The sequence below is a fragment of the Polyodon spathula genome, chromosome 23 (assembly GCF_017654505.1).
Source record: "Polyodon spathula isolate WHYD16114869_AA chromosome 23, ASM1765450v1, whole genome shotgun sequence".
Classification (NCBI taxonomy): Eukaryota; Metazoa; Chordata; class Actinopteri; order Acipenseriformes; family Polyodontidae; genus Polyodon; species Polyodon spathula.
This window is the reverse complement of record NC_054556.1, coordinates 12,091,279-12,113,358: the sequence shown is the minus strand read 5'-3', so window position 1 is coordinate 12,113,358 and position 22,080 is coordinate 12,091,279. Positions and strand designations below refer to the sequence as shown.

The following is a 22,080-nucleotide window of genomic DNA, read 5'->3' as shown; positions in this document are numbered from 1 at the left end:
GGGGGGGGTCTTCCCTCCCCTCACCACGGTGCTGGACGTCATGAGCATAGTAATCCCTCTGGGAGTCACCACACCAGATACATCGTACTCAGACATGGCTGCTGGATCAGAGTGAGTACTGGGCATTGAAAGAGTGATTATTTACATTTACCGTTTTTGTGAGGTTTGCCACTATCTAACATGGCGACCCTCACATTTGAAGTTACGAATATTTTGCAACAGTCTACTGGATTGGAGTTTAAGATTATTATATCTGGCAACCATGCCCGTTCCTACATGTGCATCTCTTTTGAGTTCTGTACAGGAGAATTGCTCACGTTGTTAAGAGTATCTGAATGTAAGGAGGTGTGTATCACACTGTAGCGGTTGCCCTAAAATTACCTTGTAATACAACAAAGGTAGGATTTACAGTAGCTTTACAACAGGCAAAATGCAAAAGGAAAAATACATGCAAGGCCTGGTGTAATTAGTAGTTTCACTGAATAACAAGTTCTGTTAGTTCCTTGTGCCCAGAATTTTACTGGTTTTAACCCAACTATTGTTTCATATGTGACAGTATTGCACAACATTGTTAAATGAGCTGGATGTTGGTCTTTTAGAACGTCTGTCCTGCATCTTTAAGGGACATATATTCTATATAACTTAATTGACAATAGTAAGAGTGGTTTATCAATAGTTTAAGAAGATATTTGAGTAAACATTTTGGAACTACTAAGTAATAAGGGCTCTTCAATACTTTTTCCCTTTGAGGGTTCAGGACTCTCAACTAAAAGAGGAAATGTTGGGGATCCCAATAAAATAGTCTTAATGTTATGGTACACAAATGTTTTTTTTTGTTTTTGTTTTTGTTTTTGTTTTTTTTTCTTCATTTATTAGTTTTGATATCTCCCCCCCATAAGAAACTAACGCTAAAAGCCACAAACAGAACTTTTTTTTTCTGTCTAAATGACCATAACATTAAATAGAATCCACAAAAGCAATATTCCATGAAGATCAAAGGACAACCAACCATTCTACTCAACCAGGCATCCCCCACTGCTCTCGCTATTTGACCAAATACTCCAGAACCTTGAAGCATTTCAATATTAAGGAACATTTTGTTGTGTAATAAGTTGAATTATCATTTTTGAATGTGACCGCTATTTTTTTCTGCTTTAATCGTGAAATAACCAAACTGTCGGTGTCAGGCGGAGAGATGTGTCATCCCGGGGCGCAGATGACTGCAAGCCTGAGAGTCCGGACAAACCATGCGTACTTAAAGAAGGGGGGTACCCATGTCCCCAAGAGCCTTGAGTAAAGTGGAGTTCTTAGATTAGCATGAACCCTAATGTGTTTCTTCTGGCTGTTTTCAGTTTGTAAATATTCATTAATCACTGCACTATAGTGTACAGTAAAACTACTTGCTTGAAGCTAAGAACCATAAAACCAAGTTGTTTAAATAGATCTTGTCACCTTCCAATATGAAATTATTGATTCCAAAGGTTCTACCTGCAGGCTGCAATTAAGAGTGTTAACATTCACCGCTTTAGCAACTGACCGAACTTCAAGGGTATAAAAGAACAATATCTACTTCCAGCATTTTTTTCAACGTTCAATATTGTCAATATTGACTGATAGGTCCATTTTATTACCTTTGGTTCGTTTTCCTTACTGTTTCTGAAGCAGTTTAGTTTTGTTGTCTTCAGTTGTAAAACAGATTTCGTTTAAAAATTGTCTGCTACTGCCATCTTGTGGAATGTTTTCGTACTTGCAGGATTATATGGACTGAATCGACCTGTTGAGGGTATTCTGTTTATTTATTTTTACCCTAAAGACTAGGTACATTCTTCATACACCACATTGTATTTTCTATTTAAGAACATTAAATGTTATATAATACTGTTACGGAAAAGGGATGTAGCAAAATGTATCTTGTTTGTTTCGCAGCCCCGAGTCGGTGGAAGCAAGCCCCGCCGTCAATGAAAAGAATAACTATTCCAATCACATCTGTGGGACCGCTCAGAATCCTGGGTACCGAGGATTACCCTACGCAGTGAGTAAAACCCTTCATCCTTATGAGATTACAAACCAAAGCTTAGGCAAGCATACAATTAATTCCTCTTTATTTTCAACTCTCGGCCAGAGGAGCTGGTAATTTGGAATGACACAAAGAATTCTTCTCAGTCTTCCCTTTCTGCTGTGTATTTCAGAGGCTCTGCGAGTGTTGCAGTCTTAATAGTCATGAGTTTGTACTGCTGCAAAGCACCTGCCCCCTCTCCTGTGCAATCTGTTGAGGTTAAGGTATATTTCAAGTGTACTCATGCATTGTTCTCTGTCTCCAGGATCACAACTATGGTGCCCCACCTCCCCCCACTCCGCCAACGTCCCCGTCCACACAAACCATCATCCCGCGGGTGGAGCTTAACGGGGTGCGCTCGCGTTACGAGGACAATTCGGCTGACAGTGACAGCTCCTCCGACGAAAACGGCTGCAGGTGGTGTCACTGCAGCCTGACACAGGATGGCTTTGTCCTCAAATGTGAAAACTGCAGGTAGGTGCCGCTTTCTCTTTCTCAGCTAGACTGCCACGGCTGGCCATGCCAATGCTAAAGATCTTTTTCACATATCCAGATTACTTCATGTTTAGAAATAGTTTAATCAGAGGTACAATTTCCTTTACGTTATGCTCCTACAAAAAATATATATATATAATTATATATATATATAAAATCGGAACCATGCTCAGCCCTTTTCTTTTGCTCTTCTTTTCAGGGGTTTAGACAGGCGGAAAGGGATTGGAGTCCAGCGAAGGAAACAAGAAAATGTGTCTGGTAAGAAGCAGCATCCTAAAGCTCTTGGGATTTACATCTTTTTAAACATCACCCTTGAATTCAAAGGAAATGTGCAAACAATAGTATTTTTAAAGGTCTGTCTGGAAATATGATAATTCTATGATGTAGTAGGCTTGTTATATAATTCAAAGCACTAAATAAAATATGATGCCTGCATTGATTGACTAGACCCCTATCAAGGCTCCAAGTTTTATTACTGTTGTATCCCTTTCTTAAACTTTAATAAAACTTTAATAAAAAGAATGTTGACCTTTACTTGCTGGAGACAAGTCTAACAGGTACTGTTAGAAAATCACAAGATTTGGGGCAGATTGGGACTAAACTACCAATAAATGACCTCAAAAAACAAGCATGAGGTTACGCCAGAGTTTGGTTTTAAGGTTGAAGTCTGAGTGCCATTTGTTTTGCCAGGCGGTGAGAGTAGCGCCACAGAGAGTGGGGATGAGGAGGTGACCCCGCCAGCAGTGTCCTACACTGCCACGCAGCACACTCCTACCAGCATCACTCTCACTGTCAACCGCGTCAAGAGATCCAAAACCAAAAAGAGAAAGAAAAGCACGGAGAAAACACGCAGCGCCCCAAAAGCAAAGAAAGTCAAGGTATCGGCTCCTCCGGTCAGTCAATTCATCATTTTCATTATGCAGGATTATATCAGCCAGTGGATAACACCAAAGCTCAGAATGGAAATGTGTCCATCAGTTCTTTGTCAATTTTTGTTCATGATTTTATGTATTTAGAATGATCGAAATGACATGGTTTCTTCAGTTAACTTTTCTCAAATATACTTTTTGCATTTTATAAACAGCAGAAGATACAGTTAGTCTAATAGTGCAAAAAGGTTCATACACACATATATGGAGGGTGTGGTTTATAAAAAGGATTGTCAGTCATGGATAGAAAAAATGAAAATGTTTATGTGCTTACAAGTCTATATATTTTTGTACTATCATAACTTACTATGTTGTGGTATACTAATGGAAAATTATAAACATAGTCGCAGGCAAAAGTATTGGCATCCTGCGCTGCTTCTATCATAATTCAAGGTAACAGGTTAAGGACAAACATTTAGTAAGCTGTGCCCACTTTTTAATAATTTTAAAAAGCAAAATTCACAATTGTAATTTAACAAATTATGTTATATAATATATATCTATAAACTCTATTTTTTTTATTATATTCCTTTATGCATCTAGATCTGTATTATAATTTTGTAATGCGTTTGCTGACTGATTAAGAAGTCGGGAACGACGCTATTTTTTTACGTTTCGGACAAAAGCCCTTCAGCTGTGTAGAAAGATAGTAAACACAGTGCAGTAAACCTGTTATTTTTCAAGCATTCCTGAAACGTCTTGAATTTGCACACATCTTCAGCTATGGGGTGCACCTGTACCTGCTATAGGGGCATTGTGTAATATGTCAAACCAAATGAACCACTGTATTTTCACAGAAATTGAGTATATCCACGTATAAGCTCATGTGCATTTGTGTGATTTTTATACATTTCACAAAAAGTAAATATGATTAATTTTATTCTCATTCTTTTGTAGGCTTTCCGAGAAGGTTCTAGGAAATCGATGCGAATGAAGGTATGTAGAGAAACCAGGAGAGGAGGGGAGTAGATGTTGTAGCTCTCAAAGAATGTAATAAGGGGGGGTGACACAGAATGCAACAAAACCCTCAAGTGTGAAGTCTGACTAAACTAGACAATCCATTTCGAAACAGACAGTGAACACTAAGAAGCTGCTTATGTTTTTGATTCGGTGTTTCAGGTCGTAGATTACAAAGAGATGGAGACTGTGATACTGGATATTAAACCAGTCCATGTAGTTAAATAACGTAAACATGTTCCTTCCAACGTTGGCTAGCATAGATTCATCTTTTCAAGTCAGAGGTTAACATTTATGCCTTATGTCTTAAATAATATTTTCTTGGTTTTAATATATATTTGTGCTTCATGGATTTTGTTAACCCTAATAATTCTCTTGATTAGAATTCAACGACGGAGGCTAACACCCTGGATGAGAACACGGCAGAGGGCTGGGAGAACCGGATCCGGCTCTGGACAGATCAGTATGAAGAAGCGTTCTCTAATCAGTACAGCGCTGACATTCAGAACTTACTGGAGCTGCAGCGCATCACCAACAAGGATTCTGTGGGGAAAAACGCAACAATGGACACCATCAACAAAACCGAGTTAGCTTGTAACAACACAGTCATCGGCTCTCAGATGCAGGTAAGCTGGAAGCTGGGCAAAATGGCTCCGCTTTTAAAATGCTCCGGACACGCAACATTTTTATGAATTTTGTTTGGTGATAATGGGCCCCATAAATCAGACTAACTTTTTGGGACAGGACCTACTGTTTCCTCTTCACTCTGTATTTAAATTGTTATAGCAGGAAAATAGGAAGTTCCCTTTGTACCTTCATATAGCTAAACTAAAGTGCAGCATATTGCCAGCTAAATGGAAATCTTGTGTTGGAGCTAAGACACTGAAATACTAGAAGAATCTTAAATTCAGCGATTTCAGATGTGACTAGAAGTCTTTTATCAATGTCTTCAGTAAGTTGTTGTTATATCTAAGGCCCACTGCACTTAATAAATTTTGGAGTAAGTAAAGATGTTGAACAAACAGACGTAGTTCATCTTTAGTGCTCTGAGAGCTGCATATTTTAAACCTTATGAGTACAGTCAGCAGTGCTTTATCGGGACGCCACAAGAGAAGGAAATATATCCTGAATAAGCGGCTGTCCCAATTAAACGAGAGGCAGCTGAAACAACCTTAGTCACACTTCTTTGTTTCTTAATGGAAAGAAAAATAATGAAATCCCATCACAGTATGATTTTTAACTTTAAATTTTGGGATCAGTGGAATGGTTTCCTTGTTTGCTCACAGCTCCAGCTTGGGAGGGTGACGCGAGTGCAGAAACACAGGAAGATACTTCGAGCTGCGCGGGATCTGATGCCTAACACCCTGATCATAGAGTACCGAGGGAAGGTCATGCTGAAGCAGCAGTTTGAAGTCAATGGGCAGTTCTTTAAAAAGTAAGACATCCAAAGCTATGTGTGTGTGAGAAGCAGAGTGGGGCGGAGGGCATTGTCTGTAACAGTGTAGGCTTCACCTTTTTGTACAGGCTTTTAATTGGCTAAATTATGTAATTATTCAGAACAGCCAGCAGGTGTATACTCTCTTCTTCCAGCAGGGGTCACTCAGACCAAAACAGTGAGCCCCACCCTTGTTCTCCTTTCTAGCTTAGAGAGCCTCTTTCAGGAGATTGGGGTCCCCTAGTAGTGGTATTGCCAAGCTTACTTAAGGATTAGAAAGGAGTGCTAAATTAATGTTTGACTGTTGTAAGCAAACGAAGGGGGGTAGGGGGGTGGGAGTATATATTGGCGGCTTTTGGCATTAAGTAATATGCATTTTTTGTGTGCGGTGTTGTTTTTTTTATTTTTAGACCATACCCCTTTGTACTTTTTTACTCCAAGTTTAATGAGGTTGAGATGTGTGTGGATGCACGGACATTTGGGAATGATGCACGGTTCATCAGAAGATCCTGCGCACCCAATGCTGAGGTAACAGAACAGTCTGAGGATTTATTCATTAAATAATCCATCCTAATCAATGATATGGGTGTTGGAGGCGTTGTAGCTGAGATTCTGGGTTTCAAAAATCTCCATTCCAATCGTGACTTCTGAATTTGCTCAGTGTACATCAGATATTGCCACCGCAATTAATTATTTTCCTAAAGTTTCTTATTTCTCTGTTAAGGTTCGGCACGTGATTGCTGATGGGATGATCCACTTGTGTATCTATGGCAGCACTCGCATCACAAAGGATACTGAAGTAACCATTGGCTTTGACTACGAATTCAACAATTGGTGAGTAATTTAGTAAAAAATAAATAACTACTAAAAACAGACCAATGTAAAAGGATATTTAAGATGTAAATGTGACTAGATTTATTTATTTATTTTAGTCAGGAAAACTATTCTGTTCTCATTTTAAGCATTGACCAGTGATTTGAAGAACAATAAAGGCTTTGAATGCACAAAATGTGGTAACTGGAACCTATCAAATGATTAATGCTTTGCTTGGTTCCTATTAAGGTTAATCACCAAAGGTAGGACAACTATGATGAAATCGTGTAAATGTTCAGTGTTTGCTCTTAACCCAATGACTCCTTTACTGTGTGAATCAAGATGTGATTTGTTAAGCAGGTCGGTTTCCTTAACTATGCAATGTGGAATATTACTGTTTAATCTGTTAGGGCCTTGCCTGCTAACATTTCTTTTGGTCATGCACAAAATGTTCTGCACAGAAGCCACAAGTATGAATCCATTAGCACCGAAAACATTTGTTGGACAGATTTCCATTTAATTTTGCTTGTAAATAAGCTTAAATGTAAGTTTAAAGGAAAAATGTCATATCTCAATATCAAAGATTACATTACATCGTATGTTTTTGATCTTAAGTTTTAGTTAAAATAAGTTTCATACCAAAAGGTACAGAATTTCTCCGTTTTGGAAGAGCTGCTGTTAAAGAATAGGCTATGGCTTTGTTATGCCTTTTGCAGATAAATCTTAGTTTAGTGACCAAAATGTTAGGTATTACCCCCTCCCTCCTGCACCCCTTTTATTCCTGTCTTTTTTTAAACCATTTCTTCTAATTTTAGCTCCCATTCAAACTGTGTCGTACCTGTCTCGCTGTCTTTTTCTGACAGCAATTATAAAGTGGACTGCGCGTGTCATAAAGGGAACCAGAACTGCCCGGTGCAGAAGCACAACCTGAGCCCTATGGAGCCACTGCCACTTCATCCTCCCCCACCCACACCCCCACAGGTGGGAGCAATGACCAGACGCAGTAAAGCCAGGCAGAAAGAGCTGGAGGTGGGCAACCAGGACAACCCGTCCGATGAGAACAGCAACCAACAGTCTGAGGACCTGCATGATTCCAAAGAGTTCCAGAGACTTGGAGCTGCGGGCAGTGACACAGAGGTATCTTTCATTCAATTAACTCACCTTCTGGCATGCTGACAGGTCATCCAAACCATAAAGCTCAAGTCCCATAGACCTATCATTTTCTAGCTTTTATAGAACCTCATGGGTATCATCAACTCCCCATGTCTTGGAACAGCTGTCTTTTGACAAAACTCCTACTAACGGCAACTGCACTGTACATGTTCTCATTTGTGTTCCATTTGTATGTAGAGATGTAGATTTTTTGTCAATCTTTTTTTTTTTTTTCTTCACTAATTTTAGGGGGGAGATGATGATAGGTTGAAGCTAGAAGATAATGAAGAGACTGAAAATGACAAGAATGCAATCCTAAATAAACAGGTGAAACTACAAATCGTTAACAATACTGTAATTACTATTCTTAGGATGAGTCATAACTCCTGTTTTCAACGGGGGAAGTTGAGGCCAGGTATGATTTAAAGCCTTTGACCAGTGCATGCGAATCCTCTGGAAATATGTAAATGATTCCCATTTACTAGATTTTATATTGCAGGCAATAATCTTGGATTGTCCTCATGTATCAGCAGGAGATTTAGTTACAGTCAGAACCATAAAGCATTAGCACGCACTGTCGCTTTTGATAAAAGCATATGCTAAATAATAATAAAGTAAGAATGAGACTGATTTGAGTAAACTGCCAACTTAAAACTTCCTATGTAAAAGCAAGCAACCTCAACATTTTTATATCAAGTTTGTGAAAATAAATAAGCACTAATGTTTTTCAATGGCATATTACTTACTTTTCATGCAAGATAGAGCCGGTGTATGTCAGGAGTGTGGCAATTGCATAGATTCAGGCTTTATCTGACCAGTACAATGTGTTTTTTTAAAGGAATTTTCCCACCTTTTCAGACATTTTAAATAATCAGTTGTATTTTTGTTTAGTCGCAGGATGATCGGAAAGCTGAAGCCATCATGCATGTGTTTGAGAACTTGGAAAAAAAGAAAAGGAGGAATATCCAGAGCCAGGAGAGGATCTGCAGCACTTCAGGGGCAGCTTCCAGTCCCGCAACACCCACGGCACAGGAGCCTAAACTAGATACCACCGAGACCGAGGATCCCAATCTTGCCTCAGCAGTGACACAGACATCCCAAAACACCGGGGTGGGGGTCAGCACCCGCCGATCCGCTCAGAGCACAGTGAGTACCCAGTTTTTTATATCTTATAATACTTAAAATATTCATTTTGCATTGAAGTATACATTTTGCCCCTAATTCCTGTCATCCCAGAGAAGATTATTTAAGGTCAAAAGTTTTCTTCAATCCCTATTGGCTTTTCCTGTGTTGCCACCCCCCATCCCAGGAGTTGCTAGTGGTGGAGAAACCACCTGCTAAGCCTGCTCCTGCCAGATCGTCCAAGCCACGGCCAAAGAGCCGTCTCTCCCGATACCGTTCCAGCTCTTCACAGCGCGCACGGCGACAGCGGCAGGCAATGGCTCAGCAGGCAGCAGAGCAGGGGCAGGTAGCCATGGAGGAGGGGTTATCAGGGGCCTGTGGTGCCGAGCCAGGGAGCGCAGAAGGGGGACTGGCCAGTGGACTTCCCCTTGATGTAGATGGAGCAGCTGGGATTGCTTCTGGATCCCTGGGTAATCGAGCAAACCTCCGATACCCCAAGACTAAAACGGTAAAAGATGAGCTTGTGCACACTGCCTTCTAAAACTCTTATACTGTGTCTTGTCTTGTGTGCATGCTAGTTAAACTACTTCTATGCATTTCTTTTTTTTTTTTTTTTATTATTATTTATTGAACCAGGAGTTTACACATTTTTAATGGAGAATAACTTGTGCTTTTCAGTACCTGGTGACGGAGTGGTTGAACGATAAGGTTGCTGAGAAGCCCGAATCCCCGATCGACTGGCCACTACGAATAACCACGGACCCCACAGTACTGGCTACTACCCTGAACATGCTTCCCGGTCTCAGCCACTCGCCTCTCATCTGCACAGCCCCCAAACACTACATCCGCTTTGGCTCCCCCTTCACACCCGAGAGACGCAGGCGCCCTGTCATCCTTGATGGAACCTACGGCTCCTGTAAAAAGGTGAGGCCTCACAAAATATTTGTGAAATTTCAAGAATTCCACTGAACATGGAGGTGTTTGTCAGAGCAGGCCTCTATGTAGTTGATATTTTAATACTGTACGTTGTATAAAGACATACATGTAGTTTAGTAAAGGATGGTAGCTGCATCACACAGTGGCTTATAAAGAAAATTAACAATAAAAGGTGGAAAAACATTGAGAGGTTTTTAGGCTGTGTATTAACCAACCTAACCACCCACATACACACATTGGTTACTTTATAAATTTTTGGAAGTATTTTCTTTTCATTCAACGCTTAAGTAAGCTTGTGCCACACATTTTTATAGAGTGGATCTTAATGCATACAGTGAAGGTTTCATCAGATGCAGGATTTACACAGGAAACACGAATGCATTTTTCTGTCTTCATGAGCGATTCCTTATGACGACAATTCTTTTTGTAGCGTTGGATGAAGCAAGCGTTGGACGAAGGCATGTCAACCAAGACCGGGGATAGTGGAACGGAGTCTCAGTCATCACACCAAAGTCACAGCTGCAGCAGCACCTCAAACCCCAGCCCCTGTAACACAGGTAACCCTCTCGCTACACCCTCAATTTGATGAAATGCCCCTAATCACCCTAGAAAACTCTCAAACTCCTCCCGTTTTCTCTCTTTGCAGAGTTAACAGCGCCCCTTAAGAAACGGAAATCCTATGTGCCGGAGGGAAACCCCTTGGAGCTGCTGCGACCGCTCTCCCCCATCACCCCCCCTCCACCCTTGTCAGATACTATGAGCCCCCTGTTGGCAGCTTCTTGCGCCCTTCTCCTGGGAGGGGAAGAGGACAAGCACAATGGATACATGTACTCTCCCCTTCACTCCCTTGCTGCTAGTCGCTGTAACACCCCGCTGCAGTTTGAGGTGATTACTGGTGGAAAAAATATGTTAAGGAGATAGGTAGTATTTATTTTGCAATAAATCTGTCATGCATGGTCGGAGTTTAGATATTGGAAGTTGGTTATAAAACAATTGACATCTGTTAGTTTATTTTTGGGGTGAATTAGTGTTTTGGGTTTAAATCCAAACCTGACTAGTTGTTCTTTATTTCCCCAATGTTAGACAAAAATGAACCACTCTGGAGCCATTAACACAATATATTATACATTTTTACTAAATTACAAAAATATTTAATTTCTTCTAGTCTCTTTAAAACTTGCTTGTGCTGCTAATGTTGATAAATACAATTGAATGTAATTTGGGAATGTCAAACTCACGGTGAAGCATCACTTAACTTCACTCAGGTAGGAGCCTTGCTCCAGTGGTATAAACCCACTCTGCCTATGGAGCATTGTTAAGTTCTACCCTGGGTTAACTGAACTCAAGCAGATAGAACTAGCATTAATCGGATATTGCAGTAAAATAGATATACTTACTCTCCAGTCCTTTTTGTCTGTCATATCTGTCATGTTTAAAACTGACTAGGGACAACAAGGTAATTACTTTTGTTAGGTTACAGAATTAAACAAATGACTTGTATATTAACTAAGAGGAGAGAGAATAGGAAAAACAAATAGTTTTGATTATATTTTATTATAGCAGCAACAGTACATTAAATAGAACAAAATACCATTTGAAATATTTGCATTTATTTTGTAAGTAGTTATTTAAACAAATTGTGTTAATATCTATTTAATGTTATGCTTTGGTAGAATTCAGGTATACCTTAAGTTAGACATTTACTACAACCAGTTTCAATGCACAAAGAAATAAGTGGTTTTCTCCAGTGTTTTGTTGAAGGTTGATGTTTTGAAAACCTTTTGCACTAATCAGATTTATTTTTCCTTTCGTATACCATACTTAGGTACTGAATACCTCAAGCAGCACCAATAGCTACTGGCAAAATCTCTTCTTCTATCTATCTTTTTTATTGTTAAAAAGAGTTCTTTCTTTACAGGCAGAAGACCTATTTGATGAAAGATGCAGTATTACTCTCCACAGTCAATCCTGGTTTATTAATGAACTGGATAGTAATTTTGTTTTTTTGGGGGGGAAAAAAGAATGCTCCGTCTATACTTTCATTGGAATTTAGATCTATTTGAAAGGGTATATAACAGTAGTAGTATCAGGAAGTGCATTTAGAAAATAACAAACTACCTTAAAGTCTTACTGAACAGCTTGAAGGGTTTAAAACTCGACACATTACAGAGTTTCTTGCTTTTTGTACGTGTTCCCCACAACATCCTTTTCAACACCATTGCGATTGTTTTGAGATTTTTATTAACTTATCCCTGTTTGTAAATTAGTTTTGACCAGTTGTTTTTTTAGTTTCACATCGGTTATGCATCGGGTCTTCCTGCCAAAATGTGTTCTGATGTGTCCTCCCAATTTTTTGTGAATTCAAAAGACATTTTGACAGGAAGACCCAATACATAAGCGATGTGATGTGGAAAGAACTAGTCAAACCTCATTTATAACAGGATATGTTAATAAAAATATCAAAGTGTCAATATGGAAATATATTACAGGAATGCATACATCAAAGCACAATGTTGGGGACAGTAATGTGTTGTTTTTTAAACCCAATAGCCTTCTCAGTAAAACTTTAGGGAAATATCTACTTAACATGAAATTGTGTAAAATGGCCAACGTTAGACATTAGTGCATTTCAACACATCCTGCTTATTTTGCTACATTTTTAATCTTTCGAATATATTTTGCTAATCTTGGCTTTTTTTCTTTTCCTTTTTTCACAGTTTTGTTTTTGTTTTAGCATCATACTCTTTCTTGTTGCTATCTCTTCAAAATATTTAACTTCTGTGCTGAGTTAACACACCATATCATTCAAATGACTCGATTTGCAGTTCAACTCAAATGAATCTCATATGCCCCCTCTCAATCTGTTGTGTGGGAATTGATTTCTTTAAAATGTATTTTACTGTAATGTGAAATTACCAGAGCTACACTAGTTACGTGTTTCACTCCCACATTTCTGCAGATTTTTGTCACTTTAAAAATATACAGTTAAGTTGATAACGGAAGTTGTTTATTACAACAAATTGAGCCTGTAAAATCTTTTTTAGAAAACTACACACGCGCATATATATGTATATAAAAATGGGCAGTCTTCAATAATGTAATTAATCATAATGTGTGTATGTATGGTCAATTATATTACAAATTACCCATTTTTTTGAAGATAGATTTTCTTTCACATGTGCCCACTTGATCTGTCTGTACATTTTTTCTGTATATTTAATTAGTCTTTGAATTCTCTTCAATATACTTCCCACAGCAGATTGCATTGAGGTCTTATTTCTGATCACCGATTCATACCATTGTTAATGTGCTGTTGCTTTAGAGACTGATTTGAAAAAAAAAGTTTAGTTTGGCATTGTTAATTTTATTTTTTTAATGTTTGCCTAACATTATGCCACAGCTTTTTACTATTTGGTTTGTAAATGATTTGATATCTGATGAAGCAGGTTGTGATGGATGAACCACAAGGCTGTTCTTGTGTATTTGGTGTTTACTGATAGTAATGCTGCAGTTTGCTGCTGTATATGGGGAATACCCTTAAGGGGATGCTCCCTCTCACTTTCAAGTTTGAAGTAAAATCAGAATATACAAACCTGTTACATTTTTCCCCCCACAACCCATTTGTGGTAATCAAGCACTACGTGGGTTTATATTGAGCGGTTTCTAACCAGGTCTTTTTCATTTCATAATTTTAAAAGCTGTGGCAATTCTCTATGCTTTTTTATTTTATTTTGCAAACTGACTTTAAGTAGAAAAATAACAAGATGCTTTTCCCTTCTCTAGAACATATCCTCCCCTGAGAGTTCCCCTGCGCATAGGCCTGAGTCCCTGTCACCAGAGGTAGTTATCACAGTCTCTCGCTTAGAATAGCAGGATAAAACATGGAGATAGGTCTGGGAGGGGGACATTCTGGGATTGTTATGCAACCTTTAATGCATGGGATTCATTATCACTAAGATAGAGATAATGGGTGAATTGTGCATGATAAATTCATGTACCCTTGCTACAAACAAGTGATGTGGGGAAGTGGACCAGTTCAAGCCTGTAAGTTACAAAGGGGCAGAGGAAAATCAATAGAAAATGTTGTGTTTTGTTTCGAACACATTCTGTTAAGTGTTCTATTAGATGAGTAGAGAACAGCAATGTGCAAAACTGTCAAAGAATAGTACATGTAGGTAAATCCTGTTCATCTGCAGGAAAACTGAAAATGTTCCATTAAGATCGCTAGATCTTAAATAGAGCTACATATTTTCCATTTACTTACCCATGCATGGACTTAGCAGCAGTCCATAGGCTGAGTGGGTTTATACCACTAGGAGTAACTGTTAACTTTAAACTGGCTAACTGGCCTTTGTACAATGACAAATTCGTAGGGGCAGCCTGCATCGAGGATGGTACTGGTTTTAGACCTACAAATGTGAACTCCTATTGGAGAAGAGGCCTTAATCTGCTGCTATCAACACACCAGTGATGGCCCCTGGGTTCTTTTAAAACTCAGCCTTGATCAAGAAACAATACTAGTAATTAAGGTGATCTGAAAAAAAAAAAAACACTGGTGTGAATACTTTGACTACTGTTTTGTTTCTGCTGTTCTCCCTTATTCTCAGATCTGTTTAATCGGTTTGCACTGGTAGCTTGGCAAGTCCATTTTTATGTTCCCCTTAAAACATTCACAAGTTTCAAAGCACAGTGCTTGTATAGGAGAATAGTTGGTAATTCTACACAGTCACCTACAAAGCACCACACTCCCAGTCCACACTACATAAGACCACAACAACGTTTGGTCTTCTCTTCAAACACCAGTTCAGATTCATGTAAATTCAGTTTTCAAAAACCAGTGTCATCCTGCTTTTAGTGTTCACCACCTTGCTTCTTAAAAGCATTACATGTCACCAAACAGGAATTAATCCCCAATAAAGGTAAAATCCTGAGACACTTCTGTTGCAATAATGCAATATACCACAAGGCAGCACTCTAATCCTTTATGGAAATACCGTCAGATTTATTAAAACCGCAGTGCAAAAATAATCAAAGCAGGCAAACAAGTAATAACTCATTCTGCCTCCTTTGCTTGTGTTCTAAAGAATTAAATGTGTTTGACCACTTGTATCAAAGCACTGGAGGTGACAAAGAAAATAATTTGATGTAAAGTTGAAAGGATTGCTTGCCTTCTGTTGGGATCTGGGTGGCGATTGTAAGTGACATCATCAGTTTTCACCTGCATGGACTTGGAAGATGGGTGGTAAAAATTCATACACCTGGTTATGTGACTGGAAAGAACACAATTCACAGACTGTGACAGTTGGCTAAATCTTTCAAATTTTTGGAACCAATTCCTGAAACAATTTGTCTATAGTTTTTAGTTATGGGACTCGGTACTATGAAGGAATTTTGCATACCAGCCTGCTCTTTATTTTTTTTTTCTTTTAGCTCTTTCCTTGTTTTGACAGGCCTCCCAGCATTATATTTAGGTTTCATGAGTCTGAAGCACCTAACTGTGCACAAACACTTTTAGAAGTGTAAAGAATGTTGCAGCCATCTGGAAATGTCTAATCTCTACAGTAGAAATATTACACACACACACACACATATATATATATAGTGTGTGTTTTGAACAGCAGCAGCAAAACATAATGATAATAATGTTTAAAATTACAGCTGATTTCCATCTGTGTTCTGATGGTTATTTGTAGTTTTGCCAAAGTTGTCATAGAATGTTGTAATTTTCAAAGGGTCACGGATAACAAGGAAAAGAGCTTTAATAAATAAAAAATAGAAAAAGCTGTCAGTCAGCTTCCTCTCAATATAAACCCAAATCTCTAAATGTTGGAAAAGAATGAAAATCTCCCCCCCCCTTTTCTCTTGTATATTTTACAGCCTTGTCTCCGAACAGATTTTGACCAACCCCAGACAAGTTGTCCGGATCTGTCTGTTCTCTCTGGCATGGCAAGCCCTGTCTTGTCTGCGACAGGATCATCTGAGGATTTTGCTTCTGTACAGACACCCCTTGTTGCTGGGGTGCCATTCAGCAGTACAACTGATGCAGTCTTCAGTGGGAGGAGCTTGGAATGCCAGGCACAGGCACAGGCACAGGCCCAGGCTAAGGAGCAGGCTTTCAGGACGGAGTTTAACCTCATCTACGCCTGCTCCCCTTTGAACGCTAATTTGCTGGCATCCGGGAACCTTGCAGAGGGAACGGGACGGGGGTCTGCTGTTGGCAGTGACAGGAGAACATCGCTGTCAGAAGGGGGGTTCTCCCCTGGAGAAGCCATTTTTGGTCGACAGAGTCAGGGACTCCTGAACGAGCCTGCCCAGGGTGCAATGTCACCCTATGGAGATAGACAGTATGTTTACTCCGAGAGTGGAACACCACCCCATAACCCACCACAAAAAAAGAAGGCAAGTCTTATGCATTTATTTTATTGAAGACACATTTGTTTTCTGTTGAGTACATGCCCCCATGTTGTAATGCTACCTCAGGCAAACCTCTGACTGTAACTTGCTTTATGTCTGTCCTGAAGGATAGCATCTTTTACACAGCTATGGTGGTCCATACAGGACTCCAGATTTCAACTATCATTCAGTAACCTATTTAAGCTATTTCTTAGGTTTGGTGCTGGTAATTTTGAGAAGTACTGCAAGTCCTGTTGCAGGGTTTTAAGAGCTAAGTGTCCTTTGAGTAGCTGAGCATGATGGAAGTGCAAGATTTAAAAAGGAGGCTTGGGGACAAGGCACATGTGTCAGCGGCTTTGGATTCCAGTTGGACTGTCTTACCAGTGCAGAACGGTGCATTCTGGTGCCAGACTGTAAATTCGGGACTCGCGTTAACGGATTGAAGGAGGCAGTACAAACTGACTGCTGTGTGGCTTTTAAATTGTGGCTTGTCTGCAGCACATGCATTAAAAAGGAGACTAAGTGAGTTTGCAAAAACTAAAGGAGAAAAAGCCAGTCTAAAAAGAAGTATTGTTGAAAACAAAATGATTTAAACTAAAATATTCAACTCATCCTATTAGTGGTACACCATAATACACGCCTTTGCATTTATGCTGTATCTGTTGTTTTTTTTTTTTTTTTTTTTGTGTCATCAACTTTTTAGGTGACTTCTAATCAATTGATAATGAAGACAAATACAGCTTGGACTTTATACCTTCTTCAAGTATGGTGTTCCTAACACATTTGGTATTGGAGTCCTTGAACCATGCAATGTGACACGCTTGTCTAAGACTTTAGAACAGGATTGGCGATTTTTTTTAAATTATGGAAAAATTAATAGTACTGCAGTTGTAGCTCTACCTCCAAATACTGTAAATTTAACATTCTTAGGATGTTGCAAATGGTGGTTTTTGAATGGACATACCAAACCAGATGACTCACTCTTAATTGAATACATACATAAAAGCAAATTATTTATCATTGTGGCATACTCTAAATGTAAACTAATGTTTTGCCTTCTAAAAAGGCTTTCTGGAGTTTCATTACACTTCCCATGGGTCAATAATTTTCCACAATGGCTCTCCTCTCCAGTCCATATTTACTACATATATCTCTCTGAAATAGTTAACTTCTCCTTGCATTTTAATTGCTCATGTCTTTTCCTTAAAAAACTATATAAAATACGTAGTAAAAGAAAAACATATTTAAAAATGATTAAAAAAAAAAATAATAATAAAACAAGTCATTTTTGAATCTACTTGATTTAAATCAGCCACCCTGCTATAGAACAAAAGTTCTGCATTACTGCCTTTTAGTGGATAAAGGTCACTTTTTAAGTACAAAACTGATTGCAAAGTAAATTGACCTTGACTACAAAAAAAGTATACCATTATAAACTATCAATAGAGCTGTGTAAAAATCTCATACAGCATTGTAGTAAATTGATCTTTGTAAAGCAAAGTATGAATCCCGATCCAGTGTTAAATTTGACTTATTGAAGGATACCAGTAATACTGGTAGAACTGTTCCACTAGAATTACGTAACCTTTATGCACTTCAGACTAAACAATTTTAAGGTTAATGTGTCTGAAACCAGATCCTGTACCACACCTTTTAAATAACTTGTGACAAAGCTTGAAAGTATTTATCAAGATGGGGATGTATTTGGCAATAATGATTTGCTTTCCTTGCAGGGTCATTTTTTACAGGTGCAGGGCCAGCCTACATGCTTTTAGTCTGTTGGCAGGGAAACCAGGTACTTCAGGCTGAAAGTCTGTAAAGACCAGTAAATGTACTTTTAAATTAGGCATGCCATTTAAAAATATTATTAGAATTATTTGTTTTTATAAAGGCAACCATAAAGCATAACCCGCAAAAATGCTATCAGATACTCTGCATTCATGTATGCTGAAAATAAAGTATGCCGATCTTGAAAATTGTAAATATGGCAGAAGACATGAGCGTTTGCTACTAATTTAGAATTCCATTTATTATCCCCTGACAATGAATATAGTGGGGGCACCTGTCGATCAGTACATGACACGCACTTGTATTATATGAAGAACCGGTCGTGTTGAAACTGGCAATAACATTCAAGTCAGAATCTTTACTGTACAGTACATGCATATTTTACAAGTACATACTGTAGATGAAGGCCATTGTGGATCTTATTTTTTGAGTTTAGAGCATGGTGCTGACATACTAATTTTATTTCCAGAAAAGAAATTCTGTAATGCGTTTGTCATTGGAATTACTCCAGTTTGTCTGTAAAACAGGGAGTTCCCTCTTCCTGCTAATATGGGACTTGAGGAATAGATTGATATGCAAACAGCCCTGTGAAGTCGACGTAGGCATTCCTCAGGAAATACCTGGGTGGGTCTTGTTAGTTTAAAAAGACCTGTGTGTGTGTGTGGCATAAAAGCATAGTATTAAAACAAACCCGTATTTTGGGGATTAAGGACTTTTCTTTTTATTTACATCTGTAGCAAGTCTGCACATCTGTTTAGTTTAAAGTTGGACACCCAGACCTAATTTTGTGACTGCTTAGAAGGAATAATAGACAGAAATTAAACAAGTCCCCCCTCTTTTAAAACTCCTGAAACATAACATTGCATTTTTGATAACAGCATTTCTCATTTTTCAATGTTGTTTGTTCCTATCAAAGGGGTCGAAGCTGTTCACAAGTAGAATATAATTAAGAATTGAAAAAGTGTCTCCTTTTAGTGTCTCCTCATTTGTCCGTCAAAGGCAAATGTGTACAAAACACAAATTGACCCTGGGATGGGATCTTGTGCAGTGTACGGTCCAAACCCTCACTCTGTGCTAGTACCTAAATTAACATGGTGCTCTACCACTTTCTGTTTTCAGGTCTCTCTGTTGGAGTACAGAAAGCGGAAGCAAGGAACAAAGGAGAGCTTCCTAGGCGAGCCAGGTAAATTGGTGGGCACGCCAACCAGGTCCAGCAGCAGCTGCAGCAGCAACGCAGAGTCCCCTCATGTCACACGCACCACTCTGCGGCACCCCACCTCCCCACAGAGCGGCTTCTCCTCCCCGGTTCACCCGTCCATCCCTCAGATAGAGGAGGTTAGCCCCCCAGAGCCCTGCACCAGCCGACACTTTGGAGCCTCAACAGCTGGCTCCCACAGCAAACCTCAGGACACCATCAGCAGCCGCTGGTGAGAAAGCACACCTAACCGTCTTGCAAATTAGGATTTTCATTTCATCTGCTTTAGCCATTGTAGTGTGTTGTCAGAAGTGAAATCTGTTCGAGAATAACTCTTGCAAACCTCATTTAAAGTCCTCGTTACCTTACATTGTCATTTGAATTCTATGCTGAAATTTGTAAAACTACAAAAATAATCCTATATTAGATATTATTGTATTCCGTTATTAACCTTAAAATACCAAGCGTTTCAGACGACTGTAAATGGCACACCTTTTGGTTTTGGGGTTTGTGAAGTCTCTGAAACCTCTTGCTTTTTTATTATTCTCTTACAACAGACTCCAAGCCATCTTTTATCAGACAATTAATATACAGTAAGGTATTTCACTTACATGTATAAAACAGTTTAACATTAGTGTTACATACCATAATAACCATATGGTTAGGCCGTTTTTATTATTTCAATTGTAATTTAGAAAATACACAATGCAGCAATTCTCTAAATAGATCTGTTATGAAAATGAAGTGAACAGGTTTTCCAATTGCTTTCTAATCCGATTTTCTTCCATGTGCGAACATATTGAATGGTAACACCAAATTGCTTCTGTACTAAGTCTATTCAAAGTAATGCAGGGAGGGAGGTGGGGCTACTGAAGCTAAATTCTTTGACAGTGTGCAGATTTGTCTGAAAGTATGTGTGTTTGTAATATATATTACTTTACTGAAAATATTTACCTTAAGTAAAGTCTACGCTATTTTAGTGACTTGTGTGATCAGACAAGGGGGTGTAAGTGCATGCCGTATACTGAATGATCATCTCTCCCCAGGATGGTGCCCACATCAGTTGAGAGGCTACGAGAGGGTCAGGGGGTGCTGGAGAGAGTCTTGCGAGGGAGCATGAAGATGGAGCGTGTGCTGAAGAGAGTGGAGTCCACTTCAGGAGAGACCAGAGAGAGAGACTCAGGTACTGTATAGTAGTGCGTGGTCAAGGTATAGTAGTGCGAGTGTCTTACGTTTCCACATGGTGGTTTGCTTATGGCAGTGACATCTCATTTCACCAAAACCCTTATTTTTCTGTCCTCTAAATGCATTGTGGAAAGTGCTAAACATACTTAGCACTAAATTAAACTTGATCTTGCTTGCTTGTACTCTGTTTTTCAGATTTCACAGAGGGGGAAAGTTTAGAAATGCAATCCATTTCTCTTTCTAGAGGCTCACCTATACACAGCCCCCAAAGATACAGTCACAGTCCCTCGCGATACAATCACCAGGTGAGAGGCTGCTGCCACCATTCCTAATCATCCTTAGCAATTTGACATGTCTGACTCTGTCTGCATTGTACTGAAGCATTCATTTAGTCTGAATGGTAGATACAGGATGTGTAAGTTCTTAAATGCATTTAGCAGTTCCCGCAGAGGTCAGATATGTTTAGTCTTTCTGAAAATCTGTCCTTCCCCCCCCCCTTCTCTTTCCTATCTATAGCTGCAGCCAGTTCATTCTGAAGGACACCAACCAGAACCTCAGACTTTCCTACAGGAGAGCATGTCTCCATTTAGAGGCCACGGCAGCACGTATAGCTACTCAACACCATCACCTGGGCATGGCTACAGGCCCACAACACACACAATGAGCCATGGGGCAGCCCAGAGCCAGCTAGATCCCTCACTGCAGCCTTCATCCTACTCCAGCCCAGTCCATTATTCCTCCTCTTCCTCTTCCTCGTCCTCCTCCTCCTTGGACTCCTCTATGGCGCCCATTGGCGGGAACATCGGACACTATGGTAGCAGTCAACAGCATTCTGGAAGCAGCGTACACTTGTACGGTGGCAGCCATCTAAAGACAAACCTGCTTTCTAGCCAGTCCGCGGCTGTATCTGCTGCATGCTCGCTTACACCGGGCAACCATAAAACTGTAACAGACTCAAGCGTGGTTCTTCCAACCACCAATGCTGCTTCGGTTAATGCCACCTCCACTTCACAGAGCTCCAGACTCTCACAATCTGACTTACGAACCTTAAGCCCAGTCAGCCCTGGACAGACTGTCCTGCAGTCTGGAACCAGGCTATTAGCAGCAGCAGCGGCAGCCAACTCACAGCACTACCAACATCGGGGAACAGCATTGAGCCAGTACCAGCATCCACAGATACAAGGATCTGGAGTACGGACACAATCGGAAACCTATTAGATTAAATAGATCTAATCTGTGGGGTGTATGGACCAAACAGTCATTTGGGATTGATTTCCACCTGGGCCTGTTTTTATAGACTTTTGCTTCACCAAAGGCATAATAAATAATGAACAGGCCTTGGTTTTAATTACAGTACGAACAACAAAAAAAAGACTGTATAGAATTTCAAGTATCCCTCCCTGTTCACCTATAACTCAGATTGACAGATAATGTACAAATAAGAGAAATAGAAAACAAAATAATGCATGTACCTGTTTAGGTACATAAGAAAAAATAAACAGAAGCAGAAATAATTTGGTTAGGCATCTTTTGTTTGGTTTAACCAAAACATTAGTCAGTAAAAAAAGCGTGTGTGTGTGTAAATATATATATATATATATATATATATATATATATATATATA

At 39.4% G+C, this 22,080-nt stretch overlaps 1 protein-coding gene across 5 annotated transcripts; it reads left to right on the top strand.

Moving 5' to 3' along the window:
* The first annotated feature begins 15 nt into the window (after positions 1-15).
* Positions 16-22,054, top strand: LOC121297808 (histone-lysine N-methyltransferase SETD5-like). Of its 5 annotated transcripts, none has more exons than XM_041224320.1 (23): positions 16-111; positions 1,927-2,032; positions 2,322-2,530; positions 2,751-2,809; positions 3,242-3,429; positions 4,378-4,416; positions 4,821-5,063; positions 5,724-5,872; positions 6,283-6,400; positions 6,597-6,706; positions 7,549-7,822; positions 8,087-8,164; positions 8,729-8,983; positions 9,147-9,467; positions 9,638-9,883; positions 10,326-10,452; positions 10,542-10,780; positions 13,679-13,735; positions 15,773-16,294; positions 19,196-19,503; positions 20,318-20,454; positions 20,652-20,761; positions 20,973-22,054. In XM_041224320.1, the coding sequence occupies exons 1-23, from the start codon at positions 41-43 to the stop codon at positions 21,672-21,674; spliced, it is 4,668 nt and encodes a 1,555-aa protein (XP_041080254.1). In that variant the 5' UTR covers positions 16-40; the 3' UTR covers positions 21,675-22,054. The 5 variants fall into 5 exon arrangements, with proteins under 5 accessions (XP_041080254.1, XP_041080251.1, XP_041080253.1 ...); XM_041224317.1 differs by having other exon boundaries at positions 5,697-5,872; XM_041224319.1 differs by having other exon boundaries at positions 3,242-3,444.
* The last annotated feature ends 26 nt before the right edge of the window (positions 22,055-22,080 follow it).